The 17,665-nt window shown below is 42.3% G+C and overlaps 1 protein-coding gene across 4 annotated transcripts in view; it reads left to right on the top strand.

Moving 5' to 3' along the window:
• The first annotated feature begins 480 nt into the window (after nt 1-480).
• Nucleotides 481-17,665, top strand: part of TGFBR2 (transforming growth factor beta receptor 2) — a 90,347-nt gene continuing 73,162 nt past the window's right edge. The window contains exons 1-3 of one of the 4 annotated variants that reach the window (XM_032321834.1): nt 1,193-1,394; nt 7,734-7,786; nt 9,193-9,246. In XM_032321834.1, the coding sequence (XP_032177725.1) occupies nt 1,276-1,394; nt 7,734-7,786; nt 9,193-9,246 (226 nt within the window). In that variant the 5' untranslated portion in view covers nt 1,193-1,275. Of the gene's footprint in view, nt 883-1,192; nt 1,395-7,733; nt 7,787-9,192; nt 9,247-9,465; nt 9,491-17,665 lie in introns of those variants that run through there. The other 3 variants (XM_032321910.1, XM_032321992.1, XM_032322078.1) reach the window with 3 other exon arrangements.

Below are 17,665 nucleotides of genomic sequence, written 5' to 3'. Positions count from 1 at the left end.
TACCGTAAGCAAAACATTTTACAATGTGGCGGCGTGTGTCTATGTAATCGAAACCAAAGTTCAGTGAGGCAATCCTTACTATTCGATTTGAAACAGAAATGTACTCACAACTCCGATTTCAGCATCCACTCTTGGGAGCTGGAAAACATAGTTCTGGAGCACCTGGGAACAATGCAAAGAAGGTCCTGGGGAGGCGGAAGATGCTCCCTGGGGGAGCTCTGGAAGTGTATACACTTTGTGTGTTCAGCTCCTTTCTGAAACGCGTGCCCTCAGTCACGCCAGGGTAAATACTTGGAGCCAGGAACTCCCGAGGGCGGTGGGGGCAGCTGAAAGTTTGCCAAAGCCCTCGGAGGGGCCGGTCTCAGGGACATGATTGGCAGTCAGGAGAGAGAGGAGGGCTGGAAGCCGAGTGGAGGGAGAAAGCTCTCGGGCGGCGAGAGGTCCTGCCCAGCTGTTGGCGAGGAGTTTCCTGTTTCCCCCGCGGCGCCCGGGTGAAGTTGAGTGAGTCACTCGCACGCACGGACCGAAGACACCCCCGCGCGCGCGCTCGCCAGGGGCAGGAGCCGGCCTCCTGCGCAGCTCCCCTCGGCCGCCGGGGGCCTCCCCGCGCCCCGCCGGCCTCCAGGCCCCCTCCCGGCAGGCGAGCGGCGCCACATCTGGCCCGCGCATCTGCCCGGCCGGCCGGCGCGGGGTCCCGAGAGGGCGCGGCGCGGAGGCGCAGCCGGGGCTCCGGGAGGCGCCGTCCGCTGCGCTCGGGGCTCGGTCTATGACGAGCGGCGGGGGCTGCCATGGGTCGGGGGCTGCTCAGGGGCCTGTGGCCGCTGCACATCATCCTGTGGACGCGCATCGCCAGCACGATCCCGCCGCGAGTTCAGAAGTCGGGTGAGTGGCCTCCAGGTGGGCTCGGCAGGGCGCCGGGGGGTCCCCGCTGCGCTTTGACAGTCGGCCCCCGGCGCCCGGCGCTCGGGCGGAAACGGGAAAGTTCCCTCGGCAGCACCCACGCAGCGCGGCTCCCCGAGGCGCCGGGCTCTGAGTTTCTCTTTCAAAAGAGGAGGAAAGTTAAAGGGGAAGGGGCGCGGGGCACGTCGGGCCCCCTTTGTGCGGGCAGGAAAGGCGTTGTGCCGGCCGCTTTCGAGGCGAGCCCCCACCCCCGGAAAGGGAAGTTTGAGAAGTTGCTTGGGTATCTGAAGAAGGCTGGGGAGCCGCGGCCCGGAGCGGAGGCCGCCGAGGCCGCCAAAGCAGCTGGCGCACCTGGGGTCGCCGCGGCCCGGGGCGATGCTGCGTGCCCACCCAGCTCTCGGCCAGACACCCCCTTCAGTGGCCCGCGATTCCAGCCTGGGCTCTGGGGAGACGCCGCACGTTCCCCGAGGCCCGCTTCTCGGCCCTAAGTCACTGTAAGAAAGTTTCACGGAACCAGGCAATTTCCAAAAGAAAGTTATCTGGCTCCACCAAGGACTGGGCGTAGGTGGGGTAGGGAGCGGGGATTGTCAGGTGGCAGGCAGGGAATTATTAACTCGGTGCCCACTAGGTGCTAGGTGTTGGGTGCTGGAGATGTTGCCTGGAGCCAGACAGCCCTGCCTTGCCGGAGGTGATTGTTCTCTGCTACTGTCCTTTGAGGGAAAAGGAAAGGTTAAATTCCTAACTGTCCCTGAGCTCCCCATCTCTGGACGTTTTCGGAGGTGAAAAATGCAAGAATTGAGTTCTTAATTATTTGTTATGGAAAGTACCGAACCCCCTTGAGACTTTGAAAATTATTACTTTTTGGCAGCGGTGATCTGCATAACCCAGTTATCTGCAGCTAGGGCCTGGGTTAACTGAGTACTTGGAACCTGAGGGCCTCAGCTTCCTCATCTGTAAAATGGTTAGATTTGGATAGCTTTACATCCCCTTCATCTGTGACATCTTGTTGCTCTCTTTCCCCTTTGGTGACTTGGAGATGCCCTGATAGCCCACATCACCCTGAGGAGCTTGCTTTATTTACCAGGGCCACGGACAGACTTACCTTTAGGTTTGTCTAGAAGAAATAAGCACCAGGTTCTAAATGGTAGGCCCCGGAGTATTTGAAGTGAATTGAGAACTTTTTAAAATGACGTTTCTTCTTGAAGGTGGCATGGAGATGGGAGTTTTGAATGGCATGAGGAAGAAACACTGTTGTAAACAACAAAAATATGTTAAAAATCATTAAAACTTTTGTTTCAAGCTAGGAAAAAAGGAAATCAAATGACCTTGATTTCGTTAGATTTTGTTTACAAGGATAAGATTTATGCATTTTCAAATTCCAGACTCAATAGTTCATGAGTCAGTTTCATTTCATCTATATACACATTTCTAAACAATTAACTTAAAAGCCTAGTGGCTTTTTATTTGGGCTTTTGAACAGTTTTAAACAACCCGCAGATTTCATATTTGATGGAATTAAAGTTTCCAAATTTGAACTAAGGAATCATTTTGGAATTTGCATTCATTTGAAATTAAATTTTCAAAGATACTGGAAGGTTGAAGGTAGCTATAATGAAAACGAGATATCTACTTCCACTTCCATTTTAATTTTCCATATAAGTAAGCAGTTTCAGGATTTTTCTAAAATAACTGCTAAACCGTCAAGACACTTTTCAAAATATCTTCCTGTGTGATAAGATATGAGGAAATGAGATGCCTAGCAACATCCTTTTAGGCCCCCCCAAAAAGTCCATCTTCTGTTCCATAGATTGATAAGTGGGCCAAGGATTTCAGTATAAGAACAAACTTCACTAAGAAATGTACTTAAAGCCTTTTTAATTTTGTTTTGTTTTGTTTTGTAGATCCACCCTTCCTCGATGCCCCAAATTAAGTAATGATTCTTTAGGGGGAAATCTTAAATGTTAGAAAACTCTTCAGATCTGGAAAATGTGACTGGTACTTATCAAATACCTAACAAGAGATTTCTGTTGAGGACTCAGTGTTGGTAACAGTAACATACAGATAAACTTCTTACCTAAAATCATATTAATTATGTATTTATCTTTGTCAAGGTCAGAGACTAGTGATTACTAGGACTAGAATTTGATCTTTAGTCTATGGCTTTTCGGAAAACAAATTTTGACCCCCCTGGCTACTTCCTTTAGTAACATCAGTTGTGGTCTATACAAAATCCTGTTTTGGATTTATTGCCTTTTTACAAGGTAGCACCCCATGGTGATGAGTCCTTATTATTGTCTGTGTAGCTGCCTCAACTGCTACATGATTTCCATTTTAGTTTTATAATCCTTAGTTATCAACACAACTTTTAAAATTTTTCTTTATTTTTTAACCCCATTTTTCCAATTAAGAATGACACCTCATTGGTGCCATTGTAAAAAAACAGCGATTACTAATTGGTCCTTCTCAGCGTATTTAAAGAGCATCTTCTTGTACCAGGCAGGAGACTTAGACCTGGAGACACTATCCAAATGAATAAGACAGTTGAATGGATGGAAGGGTGTTAAAGGCAAAGACCAGGGCACATAGTTTAACCCTGTGTGCTTGGGAGCGTTAATGAATACTGGTGGTTTATTTTCTAGACTCCCCTTTTACAAGAGCTGTTTGATTGTTGAATGCACTTGGACGGGAGCAAGTTGAATGTTTTTTTCTCAGTCCCTCTGAATGTCTTCCTTTTTCTTCATCTGTTCTTTTCTATGCCTGCCATGTTATAGGCCCCCACCCCAGTCCTCCATTCTGTAGCCAGTGTGGTGGACCCAATGTGCCCATCTAATCTTTCTTTTTAGGAGAAGCTTCGAGATACGAGTTTTGGAATGGAGGCCTCCTGGGTTCCAGACCCAGCTTCCATTTACTGGCTGTGTAAGGGGACACAGTCCCCTTCCTTCTCTAACCCCCATACCCATTTATAAAATTGGGATTCTGGAGTTATGGTGAAGATTAAATGAAATAATGCTTTGAAGTGCTTAACCCAGTGCCTGCCACATAGTAAATGCTCAGTAAATACCAGCTTTCATTATTACTATTTTTTTGAATTTATTTAACAGACAGAGATCACAAGCAGGCAGAGAGGCAGGCGGGGGGGGGGGGGGGGGAAGCAGGCTCCCCGCCCAGCAGAGAGCCCGATGCGGGGCTTGATCCCAGGACCCCAGGACCATGACCTGAGCTGAAGGCAGAGGCTTAACCCACTGAGCCACCCAGGCGCCCCATTCATTATTATTTTTAACTCCGAACTCAGATCTCAATAGGATCCTCCATGACCTGGTTGCCATTTGATTCTGAGACTTCACATCCCACCAAGGCTCACACTTTCCCACTGTATCCTGGTCATCCTATATACACAGTCCCTGGGCAGCTTAGTAGGGCCTTTGTTCAAGCTGCTGTCATTCTGGAACTCCAACCACCTGAATAATTTTCCCTCATCTTTCAGACTTAAGTGTCATCTGCCCAAGGAAACCCCTTTGAATGCCTAGTGGTTGAGCTAAACATCCCCTCCAATAGCTGAAATTACATCTTTATGTGACTCCCTTGCCAGTCAAGCCTCTCAAAAGCAGGAGGCGTGTCTTATTAATTTCTCCATATCCAGGGTTTCTGGAAGGACCAGAAACATCACCTAGCACCCAGGAAACGTTGAGCTGAGCTCCTGGTACAATCCAGAGCAACCATTTTAACAACCAGGCAGCCCTCATCTATTGGGAGTTTGCTCTGAATAGTAAAATCTTCCTTTTACTAACTTAACATAGAGTAGTTAACTACTAGTAGTAACTCTAAGTTAGAGTAGTAAACTACTCTAGTTGTTAACTAGTAGAGTAATTTAACTAGTAGTTTATTATTAACTACTCTAGTTAAACTACTAGTAGTTAACTACTCTACTAGTTAGCTACTAGTTTTGACTCTGATCTATGTAAGCAGTTTGGCTGTTTTTATAGTATGTAATTGGTGTGTATTTTTTTTTTTTTATTCTGATGAGATATGGAAAAAGATGCTTCCGCTTCTGACAAACATGCTGGAAAGTTCTCATGCAGTCCCTTTAGCTATATATTTTGAATTGGTGTAAGACATTCTAAGCCATTCCAGAACTTTAGGGTTTCACCAAAGAAATTTTCCAGTAAATACTGAATTCTCTCTCTCTTTCTCTTTTTCTTCTCTAGACGGTTGTCGAAAGGAGACTTTAGTTAAAAATGAAGTGCTGAAAATCTAAATTTAGCTTTTAAGTTTCTTTTTTCATCAGGGTTTGATGTTTTGGTTTATAAGCGGTGAAGCAGAGTCCGTCGAAGGGAAGTGTGGGCCCTGTAAGCAGCTTCTGTCTGCTGCAGAGCAGTGTGGGTATTATTTAGGTCTGATGCAAACCACCAAAACAGTTTAAAATAGGGTGCAGAGGAAACATACTTCCTGGCTAGAGCATGGCATTATTTAGCCAATTTCCACATAAAGGCATAACTCTGTCACCTTGTTAGCTTCTGCCCTCCAGCTCCTCACGTGTAGCTTCGGCCAAATTAACACATGATTTTCAGTGGAAGTGGCTTAGCAGATATGCACTAGGGGTGTGCATGCTCACCACTTATTTTGTGCTACCTCTTTTTCATGTCACATTTTGCTCCCCAGGTGTGTGTTGCTTCTAACCGAGACAATACGATGACTCTCCCTTCCTGCCTGGCATGTCAGAAAGGTTTAGAATGCTGAGCAGGCACACTGGCTCCTTTCAGGGAGGAGTGGGGGGAAAAGGGAAACCAACATTTGAAAATCTGCTCTGAGCCAGCTGCTTGACATGACTTATCTAATTTAATCTTTAGAAGAAGTCTGCAAGATAAGTTTTGTTAACTTTATTTCTAGATGGGGAAGGTGGAGTCTGCTCAAGGTCTCTTGAGGTTTGCCCATGCGTGCATGTGCGTGTGTGTGGTTGTGCGTGCATGTGTTGGGGCGGGATGGGTGCGTGTGCGTGTGGGTGGGTGTGCATGCGTTCTCAGCTTGCCCTGTTTGCATTCAGCTAGGCTCTTTCACAAAATCCATCTGTGAGCACCTATGTTGAGATGGAAGTTAGGGAGGGGCTAAGGCGTCCTCGTGTTTGAGAAGGGGAAATTTACCATCTGATACCATCAATTCAGTGCTCCTGATTTCACGATTTGCTTGGCTTGCATGATCTGCCTCCTTCCTGAGCATCTCTGTACCATAGAAAATCACGATAGGGCTATCTCTTTAGAAGGAAACTCTACTCTTCCTAATCTGATCACAGAGTCCTGGTGGCGGGACCCACCTCATGTGACCCCATGGTTAGACTGTTTACAGCAGTGGGACAAGCACCATTTTCAGAGCTGTGTATCGTACATCCCACATTCCAGGCACGTAGGACCAGCATCTGTGTACAGGTCTCAAACAACCGTTGGTGAGGGCAGAAAGAACAGAATTTATCCAACATAACAGGCAGATGGGATGATTTGACTTTTGAGGTCCCACTAATTTGAAAACTTGTAGGTGGTTAAGATTCTTCTCCTCATGATAAGATCTGGCCTTTTACTTGCTGTGATCAGCTTTTTAGGTCTTGGCACTCAACATGAAGCTAGCCTCCTTAGATGTAGTCAACTCAAGATCTCCTCTTTAGGCTTTTAAGGGTTCCCTAATATCCTTGTTTTGTTTACAGGGCTGAAGCTTAGTTCATTAGAATGGGTTTAGTTGCAGAGTAAATGCCCGTGACTTCTGAGGATGTGAGGATATAGGTGGAAAAGGCTGTTTGCTGTCAAGACATGCAGCTCTCTCTCCTTCCTTCCTTCCTTCCTTTCTCTCTCTCTCTCTCTTTCTTTCTTCTCCTTTTTTCTTTTTCTTCCTTTCCTTCCCTTCCTTCCCTTCTTTCCCTTTTCTCCTTCCCTTCTTTTCTTTTCTTTCTTCTTTTATGATGAGATCCCCCCCTCAATTTTTTCAACTCCGTTAAAATATAGGCCTAGTATGTGGGCAAAAGGGACCTCTGCCCTGGATCTTAGGGCACTGCCTTTGGTCTTCTCAAGTCAGACCCCTGTCCATGGGGTAAGAAGACTCTGGGCCTCTGAGTCCAAATCTCTCCCTTTTTTAGATCACATTTCAGGTACCTGGGAACAACACTTCACTGTCCAAATAGCCCTGGGTTAACTTTTACAGGCTATATGGACTTTGGGGTACCTCTGTGCATCTAAGGGGTGGCTACGGGGGAGCTGTGTATATGTGGGGTGTGTGCAGGGATGTGTTACAACTTGGGTGTCCATGCATATCTCACAAGGCCCCACTTGATATAGGATGGAGCAGGCAGTGAAAAGAGGAAGGTATTACTGGCCAGGCCTGGGATAATGTTTACCCAAAGCATTCAGTTCCAGAAAAGGACTTGAGTAGTTTACGAGTTTCATAATTATACTAGGCTTTCCAAAGTATCACAAAGATACATTTGCCGGTCAAGGTAGGACAAAACCTATTTTATGGGACATTTTCTCCACTTGATTTATAAATTTCCAGTATTTTGATCTTTGGTATGTGGGCCTCCGTATGCCCTCACCCTGAGTCTTCCAGTGCCGTTGGAACAACATTCCTTTGCAGAGGTGTGGGGCACCAGATTGGTTTTTGTTGATTTTATTCTGTTCTTCCTGGAGAGACTGGTCATTAGCAAAAAAGCTAAGACTCCTTCTGTAATCATAACGTTGTATCTTCTTTGAGAAATTCAGCTTTTCATAGTTTGTATTTTCTTGAAGGAAACTTTAGTTCTATTAATTTGACTTGTCCTGTCCGTTATTTCACTTAACACATTTTTTTTTTTAAAGATTTCCCAGTGCTGTATTGGCATTTCCTACATGTATTGGAAACACTAGGCAAGGTGAAACTTCTCTGGATGTTTTCTCTAATATTGTAAATGTTTATTTGAGTGATCCATGGCCTTCTCAAGCTCTGTAAGGAAAACAAGAACATTAGAACAGTGTTAAGAAGTAAAAAGCCCTTCTGACACTATAAAAGGTATAAGGTTGTCAAAACTATGCATTTTAGAGAGCCAGGGAGTTGGCAGAACAAACATGAATGTTTCAAAGGAAAATATGGGGTCAGGTGCATGCTCTGAGCCTATGCCACAGCAGGTCTTATCTGTGAAAGCTGTAAATCATTAGAGGATTCACTAACTTTGGAGGAAACTCACTCTGCTGCTTTGTGGATGACTAGTGGTCATCCTAAAACTCTATGAAACTTTTCCACGTAGGGAAATTGAATTGGCTCCATGCTTCCGGGGAGCTGTGTCCCTCTCTTGAGGAAGCTGCATTCGTGAGCCTTCTTGGACCAGTTTCCCACTAATGTATGGAGCCCACTTACCAAGATCTTCCACTGCCTAGATTGTGCTGAACACTTCTTCTCTTTAGTTAACCTTCAAATCAACTCCAAGAGGTAGATTTTATAATACTCATTATAAGCACTTTGGAGTTTAGAAAACTTAGCAAAGGCTGCCCTGTTATCAAGTGATTATGTTGGGGTTGGACCCAAGATGGTCTGGTCTAGGGACCTGGCCTTCAATTGTTATATACTATACTGAGACTAGGTCACCTCAGTTGACATAAACTGTTCTCTATTGTAGCATGGGTGGTGGGAGAACATAGGGGTTAAGAAAAATAATGGTAATATCCAACATATTTCTAATGCTATATTGTTTTTCATTATTATCCCATTTAATTTCTTTAGCTAAATAAAATAATGTTTGATTCCTACACCAGGTAATCAAATGTCATTCCGGTCTAGTGACCTCAATGGGAGAATGAAATATATACATCACTTGTCAAATCGTGGCGTATTTATGCCGTCAAGGAATTTTTAGGTATTCTGAGCAAACCTTGTTTGGAAGGATTGGGGGAATTAAAGGATGCATAAATACGTGGGGGATATATATAGAATGCCAAGGTGGATTCACCATAAGTGAATGGAATATAACTTTTAAGGCTTATGCCTGGTGTAGACCCATATCCTGGCTTTGGAAGGGAGACTGGCAATGTGGTTAGTGAGTGTCAATCAAGTCCAAGAATATTTAAGAAATCTTGCTGTGCCTTGACTATTACAGCTCACCATATAAAAGGAACTTGATAGAGGTTTTCCCAAATTTAGAGGCAATTCAGAACATTTATAGTATATCACTTAAAATGAATGATAAAGCTGAAACTCTTTCCAAGCTATTCAAAAATAAATTATGAATTCGGATCAACAGTTCTAGAGGAAAGACTGATTTATTTTTCGATTCTCTCTATATAGACTATTACAAAATATCGTTGGAAGACGCAATCAAAGAGTATGCAATCAAAAAAAGTAATAAAAATATCTCAGAGGCATGTCAGGCAGTTTAGTAATAAAAATAATCGTTTCTTTTCAAATTTAATGTTTGTGGTATTTGTAGCTTTTTAAAATTTGCAATTTGTTAGACGACATTTTAAATTTTAAATATTCACTTTCATACCTTAATTTCTATTCTTAATTTTTATATTCTTTTTCTTAGGGTGCCCCTGAAATTTAAAAGCTTCAACATTCACAAGACCCAAATCTATGCTTAATGGTAGGATTTGCTTTTTGGCCTAGAAAAATAAATAGAAATGCCTCCTCTTCTACCACCCACTCCCATACGGAGACTGAAGTCTGCATTGTTACATCACCAAACACAAACTTCTTTTTCCAGGTTTAGCTAAACGCTTCATTTTTTTTCCTAGTTCAGAGGCCCCATGCCAAGTAGAGAAGAAGTTGTAAATATGTAATTATCACAGAACCTCGATCTTGAATGAAACCCAGATCTGACCCTTAGTTTGAGATGAAGACTCTACCTACAAGAGAGCTGGTGAAGACTAAAGTGTGTTATACTGGCAACCAGGGTGTCTGGGTGATCTGGCCAAGTCCCTTGGCCTCACTGGTTCTCATTTTTGTCTAGGTACAGTGCCAAGAGTTGGACTAGATGAGATTTTCAGTTTTTTTCTGTTCTGAAATGTTTCATTTTGTAGCTTTAGTGGAGGAAACCATTGAAATTAATGTAAAAACATAATCCTTAACTAATCGAAGTAGAAAACTCAAAAGTCATAACAGGACAGAGCAGACACATACTGCAAACATCCACTTGGAGTTTGTCGGAGATGACTACTATTGAAAAAAGAGAACGAAGCCATAGTTATTTTGAAAATTTCCTGCTACAGGTGCCTGAGCATACACCCTGACTAAATAGCATGTTTACTTGAGCTAGCACTTTTTCCTTGCTGAAAAAAAAGGTTTATTTGGTTTTGGTGGTAATACCATTTCTTTTTTGTTAATTATGGTGTTCTCATTCTCCCCTTCCTCTGAATTGGTTGAAGAATCTGTGAAAGTTTTTCCTGAGGAAGAGAATTATGAAATGCTTTGCTGTGTCTAGGAAAAGAAAGTCCTAAAGGAGCTTCTGTGTTTTTAGGGAAAAGAAAAGAAACTCGTCTGAATATAATTAGTCTTCTCTTGCCTTTCAAAGATCTGTCCACCACTTTTCTTAAAATATTCTCAGAAAAGACAGAATTTGCTACAGATTGGCAGATTGCAGACTGCTTTTTTCGGCAGGGGAGTAGCTATAAGCCCCATAATTGCATTTCTGTATGGTCTGCATACACCAGTTATCACAGAGGAGAAATCTAACTATTGCTTTGAATGACTGTCTTGTTACTTCATATCACTTTTATGTTTTGTTCTCTAAAAGTCATTGTATTGGGGGAAAACAATGATAAAATTTGACCTCAGATGTGTGAAAAGGAAAAACAACAATTACAACAACCGGCGTCGCATTGTGCATTCACTATTCTGGAATCCCAAAAATTACATTGTTGTAAAACAGTTTCTAACAATCGCAGCCCTTCCTGGGCACTCTTTTATTCTTATAGTTTCTGTCATAATTAATTATATAATTTATATTGCCTCTCTCATCACCTATTAATTTATTCCAAGGAGCCCCAGACCAGCCCGTCTTTTCCTTTTTGCGGTTTTCTGTTTTCCATCACCTCTGGGAAGTCCGGCTTGTTCCAACATCTCACCCCTTCGTGAGCCTCACTTAACATCTACCTATCGTGCGTTAGAATAGGCACTGAGGTTCAGATCGGGAGCTCAAGCATTCTGGCCCCAACAAGATGCTTTCATATCACCCCCTGATAACAGTAGCTGAAGGTTCTAATACCTTGCTACCCAAAGGGGGTGGTCCAGACCCAGCAGAACCTGCATCACTGAGAATTACTGCAAATGCAGAATGTTGGGCCTGTTCAGAACCAGCATTTTAACAGGATCCCCAGGGGATTCGTGTACATATACCCGGACGTTTGTGACACGCTGCCCCAGTAGCCTTAAAGCATCTTCCACAGAGGAATCGAAGGACCTGCAGTAGTGTTGGTGAATCAGATCAGACTTCTTTCTGTCCCCGAGGAAGACAGGGATTCCAGGAAGAGTAACTTCTAGTATTATGAGGGCGTTTTGACTCCTCCCTAGCTACAAGACCCCCTTTTAACTGTATATAACGAACACACTGAGGCTAGCAGAAGCAAATGCTCTGACAGCAAGTCAAGTCAATTAGTGAGTCAGTTTTATCCTGTCTGTTTATCCAAAACATCTTCCGTGGTTCTTTCCCTTGACCCAAAACTAGAGATCCTAGAGATCCGTTTTCTCTGCTGAACCCGTAACATTTTTAACACGTTTACTCATTAGACATTTAATCATAGAACTGCCTTGCCATTTGTAGGCCTTAATTAAGAGCTATTATACCTTGGTGTTTCTTAAAGCATGTAGCACTCTGCTGTGTACAAAATATGTACCCAATAAATTAATGAATTAATGCCAGGTTTTTCAGGACATGGTTCTAGTCTTCGGCATTAAAAAACTTTTTATCTTTTACCTTGAGGAACTTATTTCATTGATGCTGAGTGAGAACTCACTGAATTTTTCTTGAATCCATCAACATTTTTTTAGTCTGTTCAGATCATGCTACCAGTGGGTTTTTCGGTGAGTGGTATTTTATTCATTATAAGACAATTTTTTGCACCTCTGTTACTTTTGCCTTTAAGAATTATTGGTCTCAGCCAGTAACAGCAATCAGTTCTCACACCTCTTTCTGACTTTTTTCAAATGATTTTATTATGTATTTTTTTTCCTTCTGACATTGTAACTGTACTCGGCAAAAAAAAAAAAAAAAGAAAAAAAAGAAACAGAAAAAACTTTCCATAGAAACCTGTATCTCATGTTGCTGCCTTTTGCATCAAATCTCAACTTATTCATCATAATAACTGTAAATCTTATTACCTAGAATCTCGGAACCAGACAAATTTTTACAACAGGAATGCCGAGACATGAAATACATAACCATTTGGTTTCATTTTTACTCTTAAATCATGCTACCACAATGCAAGTCTGAACTCGTGTTTTCTGTCTGGTGTGAGAAGCTCTTCGATTTCTGCCTATGGATGCCTTACGTCCCTATTCTCTTTAATACATATCCATGGCCATCAGTTAAATCTTCTCCCCAGATAACATTTTGAATAGCTGGCCCCTGATAGAGAGCCTTCCATGATCTTCTCTGTGGATCCCAGGTGACTGATTACACAGCCCTGACTTTCTCTTTGAGGTCAGGGGTTGTGTCAATATCCTTGTTTCTTAAGATGCATCTTGGGGTCACAGGACCAGTTAGATGATTCCATGCATGAATGAAGCCAAGCCTTTCCCCCATTTCCCTTTCTGCTCTTATACATGTCTCAGGCCCTAGTTCCCTTTAAACTGGACATCCTCACACATGCTTCTGCTTTTAGATTTTCTAACTGGTGACTGTTATCCCAATTTTCCCATTCCCTACCCATGCCCTACAATCCTCCACATGCTGAAATAACACCTGAGTAGATGTCATTTCCTCTCTTGGCTCTTCAGTTAGTTATACCAGTCAGATTTCCCTCCTTTTTCCTCTTCACAGCCTCACCAACAGGCCTGGCTTCCACACTCAGGTGACTTTATGTGTGTGGCTGTATGCATGTGCCCGTTATTAGAATGAAAATTCTTTAATGGAGAATCTCCCATCTGATTGTTCCCTGGCACTCTCTGTGCGTTCTCATTGAAAGATTGTTGCTGTTTAGAATTCATTACTTTTAAAGGCCAGAGAAACTGCTTATAAATCCAAGACGGGATTATAGGTTATACACACACACACACACACACACACACACATATAAATAATTTATATTTCTACTTATGTATTTATATTTAAATTTGTATATGCTTTTTTTTTTTTTTTCTAGACTGTTTACCTTCTCACCATCAAGTGTGTCATCAGGGGCTTTGTCATTCATAATAAAGCCACCTTGAGGGAACAATGAGCTTGTGGGAAATTTTGAATGATCTGATGCGTGTAAGTTTCTCTTTGCAGGGAAGGTTCCCTGTGCCTTCAGTCTTTAGCTTCTGTGAATTTGGGGGAGCTGCAGTCTGTGGGTGTTAAGGCCTGTTGCTTTTCCATCCGTCACAGACTGTCTTTGATTCATCTCTCCTCTTGTGTGTGAATCTTTTGTAGAGGACCCAACGTGTTATGCCGGTAGGCGCCCAAAAAAGTCATAAAGTAAATCATATTATCTGACTCAAGATTTTTTTGTGCCACTCCTGCCTTTCATTTTTTTATGAATTGTAGATTATCTCCTATCACTGGGATAGTTGGAGGAGGGTTAGTTGAACGAAGGGGTTTATGTGCAGTGGAGAGCGTCGGAAGACACCTTTCTACCTGCTTGAGGGAAGACATCCCCTGTTGCAAAGGTGACTCCTGACTTTAATGGCACAGTTTCCAGACAGGCTCCTGCCTCTCTTCCAGCCAGATTGTCACCCAGGGAGCCCCTCTTCCAGGGGAATTGGGGAGCTTTCCTGACTTCATAACATTACTTAAGCATGGACTAACAATGCCCTATCTGCACTACTCGGGGAATCAGGAGATGAAACAAGAATTTTCTGTCTTAATATTCTGTGGCATATTATAAAGAGAAATGGTTGAGATAGAATACTTTTAATTTGATGTACTGTTGGTTAGCTTTCAGAACTGCTGAAAACATTTCTCTTTCAAGATTTTGATGATGCCTTTGGTGAGGATGTTTGTGGCCGTTACGTAATCACTTATGCAGCTCTGTGTGAAACGTTTGGCCAACTCAAGAGTGTCTCCTGTTACCAGCTACCAGCTTATTAATGTAATACTTGTATCTTCAGGGTAAGGAAGGAACCTGGTTTCTTGATAGTCTCATTTTTACTTTTTGAATAACTGTTGGAACTACAGTTACCTGTGCTCCAAGCTTATTGACTTTGTTACTCCTCAAGGTATAACTCCTTCTTAAAAGCGACTGACTAGGGGCGCCTGGGTGGCTCAGTGGGTTACACCTCTGCCTTTCGGCTCAGGTCATGATCTCGGGATCCTGGGATCGAGCCCTGCATCGGGCTCTCTGCTCAGCAGGGAGTCTGCTTCTCCTCTCTCTCTACCTGCCTTTCTGCCTACTTGTGCTCTCTGTCGAATAAAGAAAGAAAAATATTTAAAAAAAAAAAATAAAGTGACTGACTGAATGGTAGATCTCTGTGTGACTCATATTCTGCCAGTCCAAACAGTTTTGTTTTTCTCTATCTACTTTGATTCAGACATTCATCTTTAAGTTCTGGAAGGGAAATCTTCACCTTGACCTCTGACACAATGTACCATCAGTACTTTAATAAAATTTATGTTAAAGCAAGTCATGGTGAGCATTTTGTAAGGTGCAAACTGTCCAATCACTCTGTTGTACCCCTGAAGCTAATATATAATATTGAATGTCAACTGTACTTCAGTTAATATTAATGGTAATAATAATGAGAAAAGAGAGTCTTTAGAGGGAGTCCCTGAAAATCTTGGGAAAAACTGATCCAGTGTCACTTCTTCCCAGTTACAGGAAGTGACCGTGGAGCCCACCTTGGCACTTGTGCTCTCTGAATGGAAGTGCCTTGAAGTTAAGAGCCACTGAAGGGGCTGGAGGTGGTAGTTGAAAGCAGCCACTTGTGTGCCGGTTATCAGCAGTGACCAGGGCTGCAGTGGAAGATCCAGATGTTTGGGAACATTTCTGCCCACAGCCCCCTCTGGCACATATCTCTTGGGAACATATAAAATGTCCTTTGTTGTTAAAATGGCTGTTAAATGAATATGAAAAGCACAACAAACATCGTAAAAATAGTCATTTGCCAGCCTGTCCAGGCAGATAAAAAACTAGTGTCAGGAAAACAGAAAAGAGCAGGGATTTGAATAACTTTATTCTTTTTGAGGCTTATGGGGGAAAGAGCACCCGTAGGAAAAAAGGAAAAAAGGCTGGTGTGATAACTTTGAAGAAAACATGTTGACCATGTCTGGCTATAATAATTTTTTAATAGTCCCTTATGTTAATAGAGTGTTTTATGTAAACTGTTTCACCTGGATGTCATATTTAATTTTGGAAACAACCCTCTGAGTGGGTATAATTACCCTGTTTTACAGATAATATAGAAACAGAAGCCCAGAAAGATGAAACCGTCTGAGGCATTGTAAAGACTCACAAATTTGTGTTTCTGTCATTTTACCATTTTTTGATCTCATGTTCCCTTGCTGCCTAATTTTCTAGGTAAATGTAAGACAAACACTACGGTCTTATTGTGTTTTTATATTTCCATAGCTAACTTGTAAAGAGGGGATGGTAGGGTTCACATCAGAAGCCCTATTCTTTGCCTCAAAAATCAGAAGCCATATTGAGGACGGGAGAATTCCCTTCTTCGAGACACACTTCTCTGAGGACTTTGTCCCTGAGTCTTACTAGAGTTCAAGGCTATGTAATGAGTCATTTTTCTTTTTCTCCTTCTCTTGTGGGGCAGTTTTTCTTTTACACACTGTGTGGTCTGCCTTTTTGAGGGTCATGTCATGCCTACCAGTAGACACAGGTTGCCATTTATAAAAGACTGTGGTAGTTGCCACAGCCCTGTCGTTTTGCTCTTCTCCAGAGCTTCAAGGTCCTTCACATAATCAGGGAGATGGACATCTTTACACAGGAAGGGTGTGTCTTCGCCATATAGGCCTGGAGGTCAAGTGTTGTCTTTGGCTTCCTTTCCCAGAACTTCTTAAAGATGAATGTCTGAATAAAGATTTGGAGAGGAACACGATTGTTTTGACTGGCAGAACAGAAGAAGCACAGACATCTAGGATTTATTTAAATTACTTTTATATAAAAGAACTTATATCTTGAGGCATAGCAAAGCCTTCTTATTTGACTGACATTTTCAAAGGCAATGGTAAAGAATCACCTTCATGAGCAGAAACTGCATTTGTTTGCTAGCCACATGAAGGTAACGGATACTCCTACCTGCCTGCGATTTGTTCTATAGAATGTCATTTCCCCCACAGCATCAAAAGGGAAGTTGAGTCATGATGTCATTTACTCCATTTTGGTTAAGGAAAGAGGTTAAATCAGCTCCCGTGTTGTATAGTATGGACTTCTTTCTCCTCTTTTCCACCATTATTCATCAGGATGATTTTCCAGTGGATTTAGGATTAAGGATTATTCTTTTTTTTTTTTTTTAAAGATTTTATTTATTAATTTGACAGAGAGAAATCACAAGTAGACGGAGAGGCAGCCAGAGAGAGAGAGAGAGAGAGGGAAGCAGGCTCTCTGCTGAGCAGAGAGCCCGATGCGGGACTCGATCCCAGGACTCTGAGATCATGACCTGAGCCGAAGGCAGCGGCTTAACCCACTGAGCCACCCAGGCACCCCAGGATTAAGGATTATTCTGATCCTTCCACCTCTGTGAAAATTTCCCAGAAGAGATCAGCTTCTTTAAGGAATGACTAGGTTCATGAATTTATATGGAAAGTGGAGAGACCTTCAAATTAGAATAGATTTCAGTGTTACCTTTTTGTGTACTTCTTATCTAAAAGGGATGCCATAGTAAATATTCTAGAGGACTACCCTTTATATCATCCTTTTAAAAATGGTAATTTGTATATACTGTTTTCTGTTAAGGCAGATATAATTATATTTTGAAAAATATCCGAATTTTGAACATCTCAGAGATGGTCCTTCTTCGGATGTCGTACATTGGTGGTGCTTAATATATAAATGGAATAAGAAAGAAAAAAAATCAGAGACTAGGAAGAGAAATTAAATTCTAGGACTATATTGACTTAAAAGTTATTTTTTTGTGTGTGTTGTATCTATTTAGCTTCGAGATTTTCTGAAGGAAAGGCTTATCCACAACTGTTAACTCTGATCTAAGGAACTATTTATTACTGATTTCACTGGTAGTTTACCTAAAGGGAGATACACTTTCTTACATTTGACTTTTCTGAAATCATTATTCATTTTGCCATGTGGGATCAAAACCCTTTAAAAATTCAGCTTTCTCAAGAAATCTTCGCCTCAGGTCTTCTGACAGATCTTCCTTCAAACTTATTGTGCTCTTGGCCATTGGCAAAGGATTTCTACCCTTTAAAAATATAGGAATTCATGAAACTCCTACTAAAAAATTAAGCTAAAAATGAGCTTCCAAGGAGAATTTGTACAATAGCAACCAAATACCTTGACACCAATTATGTTGATGATTCCTGCCTCATCCCAAAACATTATTAGAGTTTTAGTCACATAAGAAAATCACTTGAGGGGCGCCAGGGTGGCTCAGTCAGTTAAGCGTCTGCCTTCAGTTCAGGTCATGATCCCAAAGTCCTGGGATCCAGCCCTGCACT

The sequence above is a fragment of the Mustela erminea genome, chromosome 1 (genome assembly GCF_009829155.1).
Source record: "Mustela erminea isolate mMusErm1 chromosome 1, mMusErm1.Pri, whole genome shotgun sequence".
NCBI classification, from domain to species: Eukaryota; Metazoa; Chordata; class Mammalia; order Carnivora; family Mustelidae; genus Mustela; species Mustela erminea.
The sequence above is the reverse complement of the archived record's forward strand: the minus strand, read 5'-3'. Positions and strand labels throughout refer to the sequence as shown.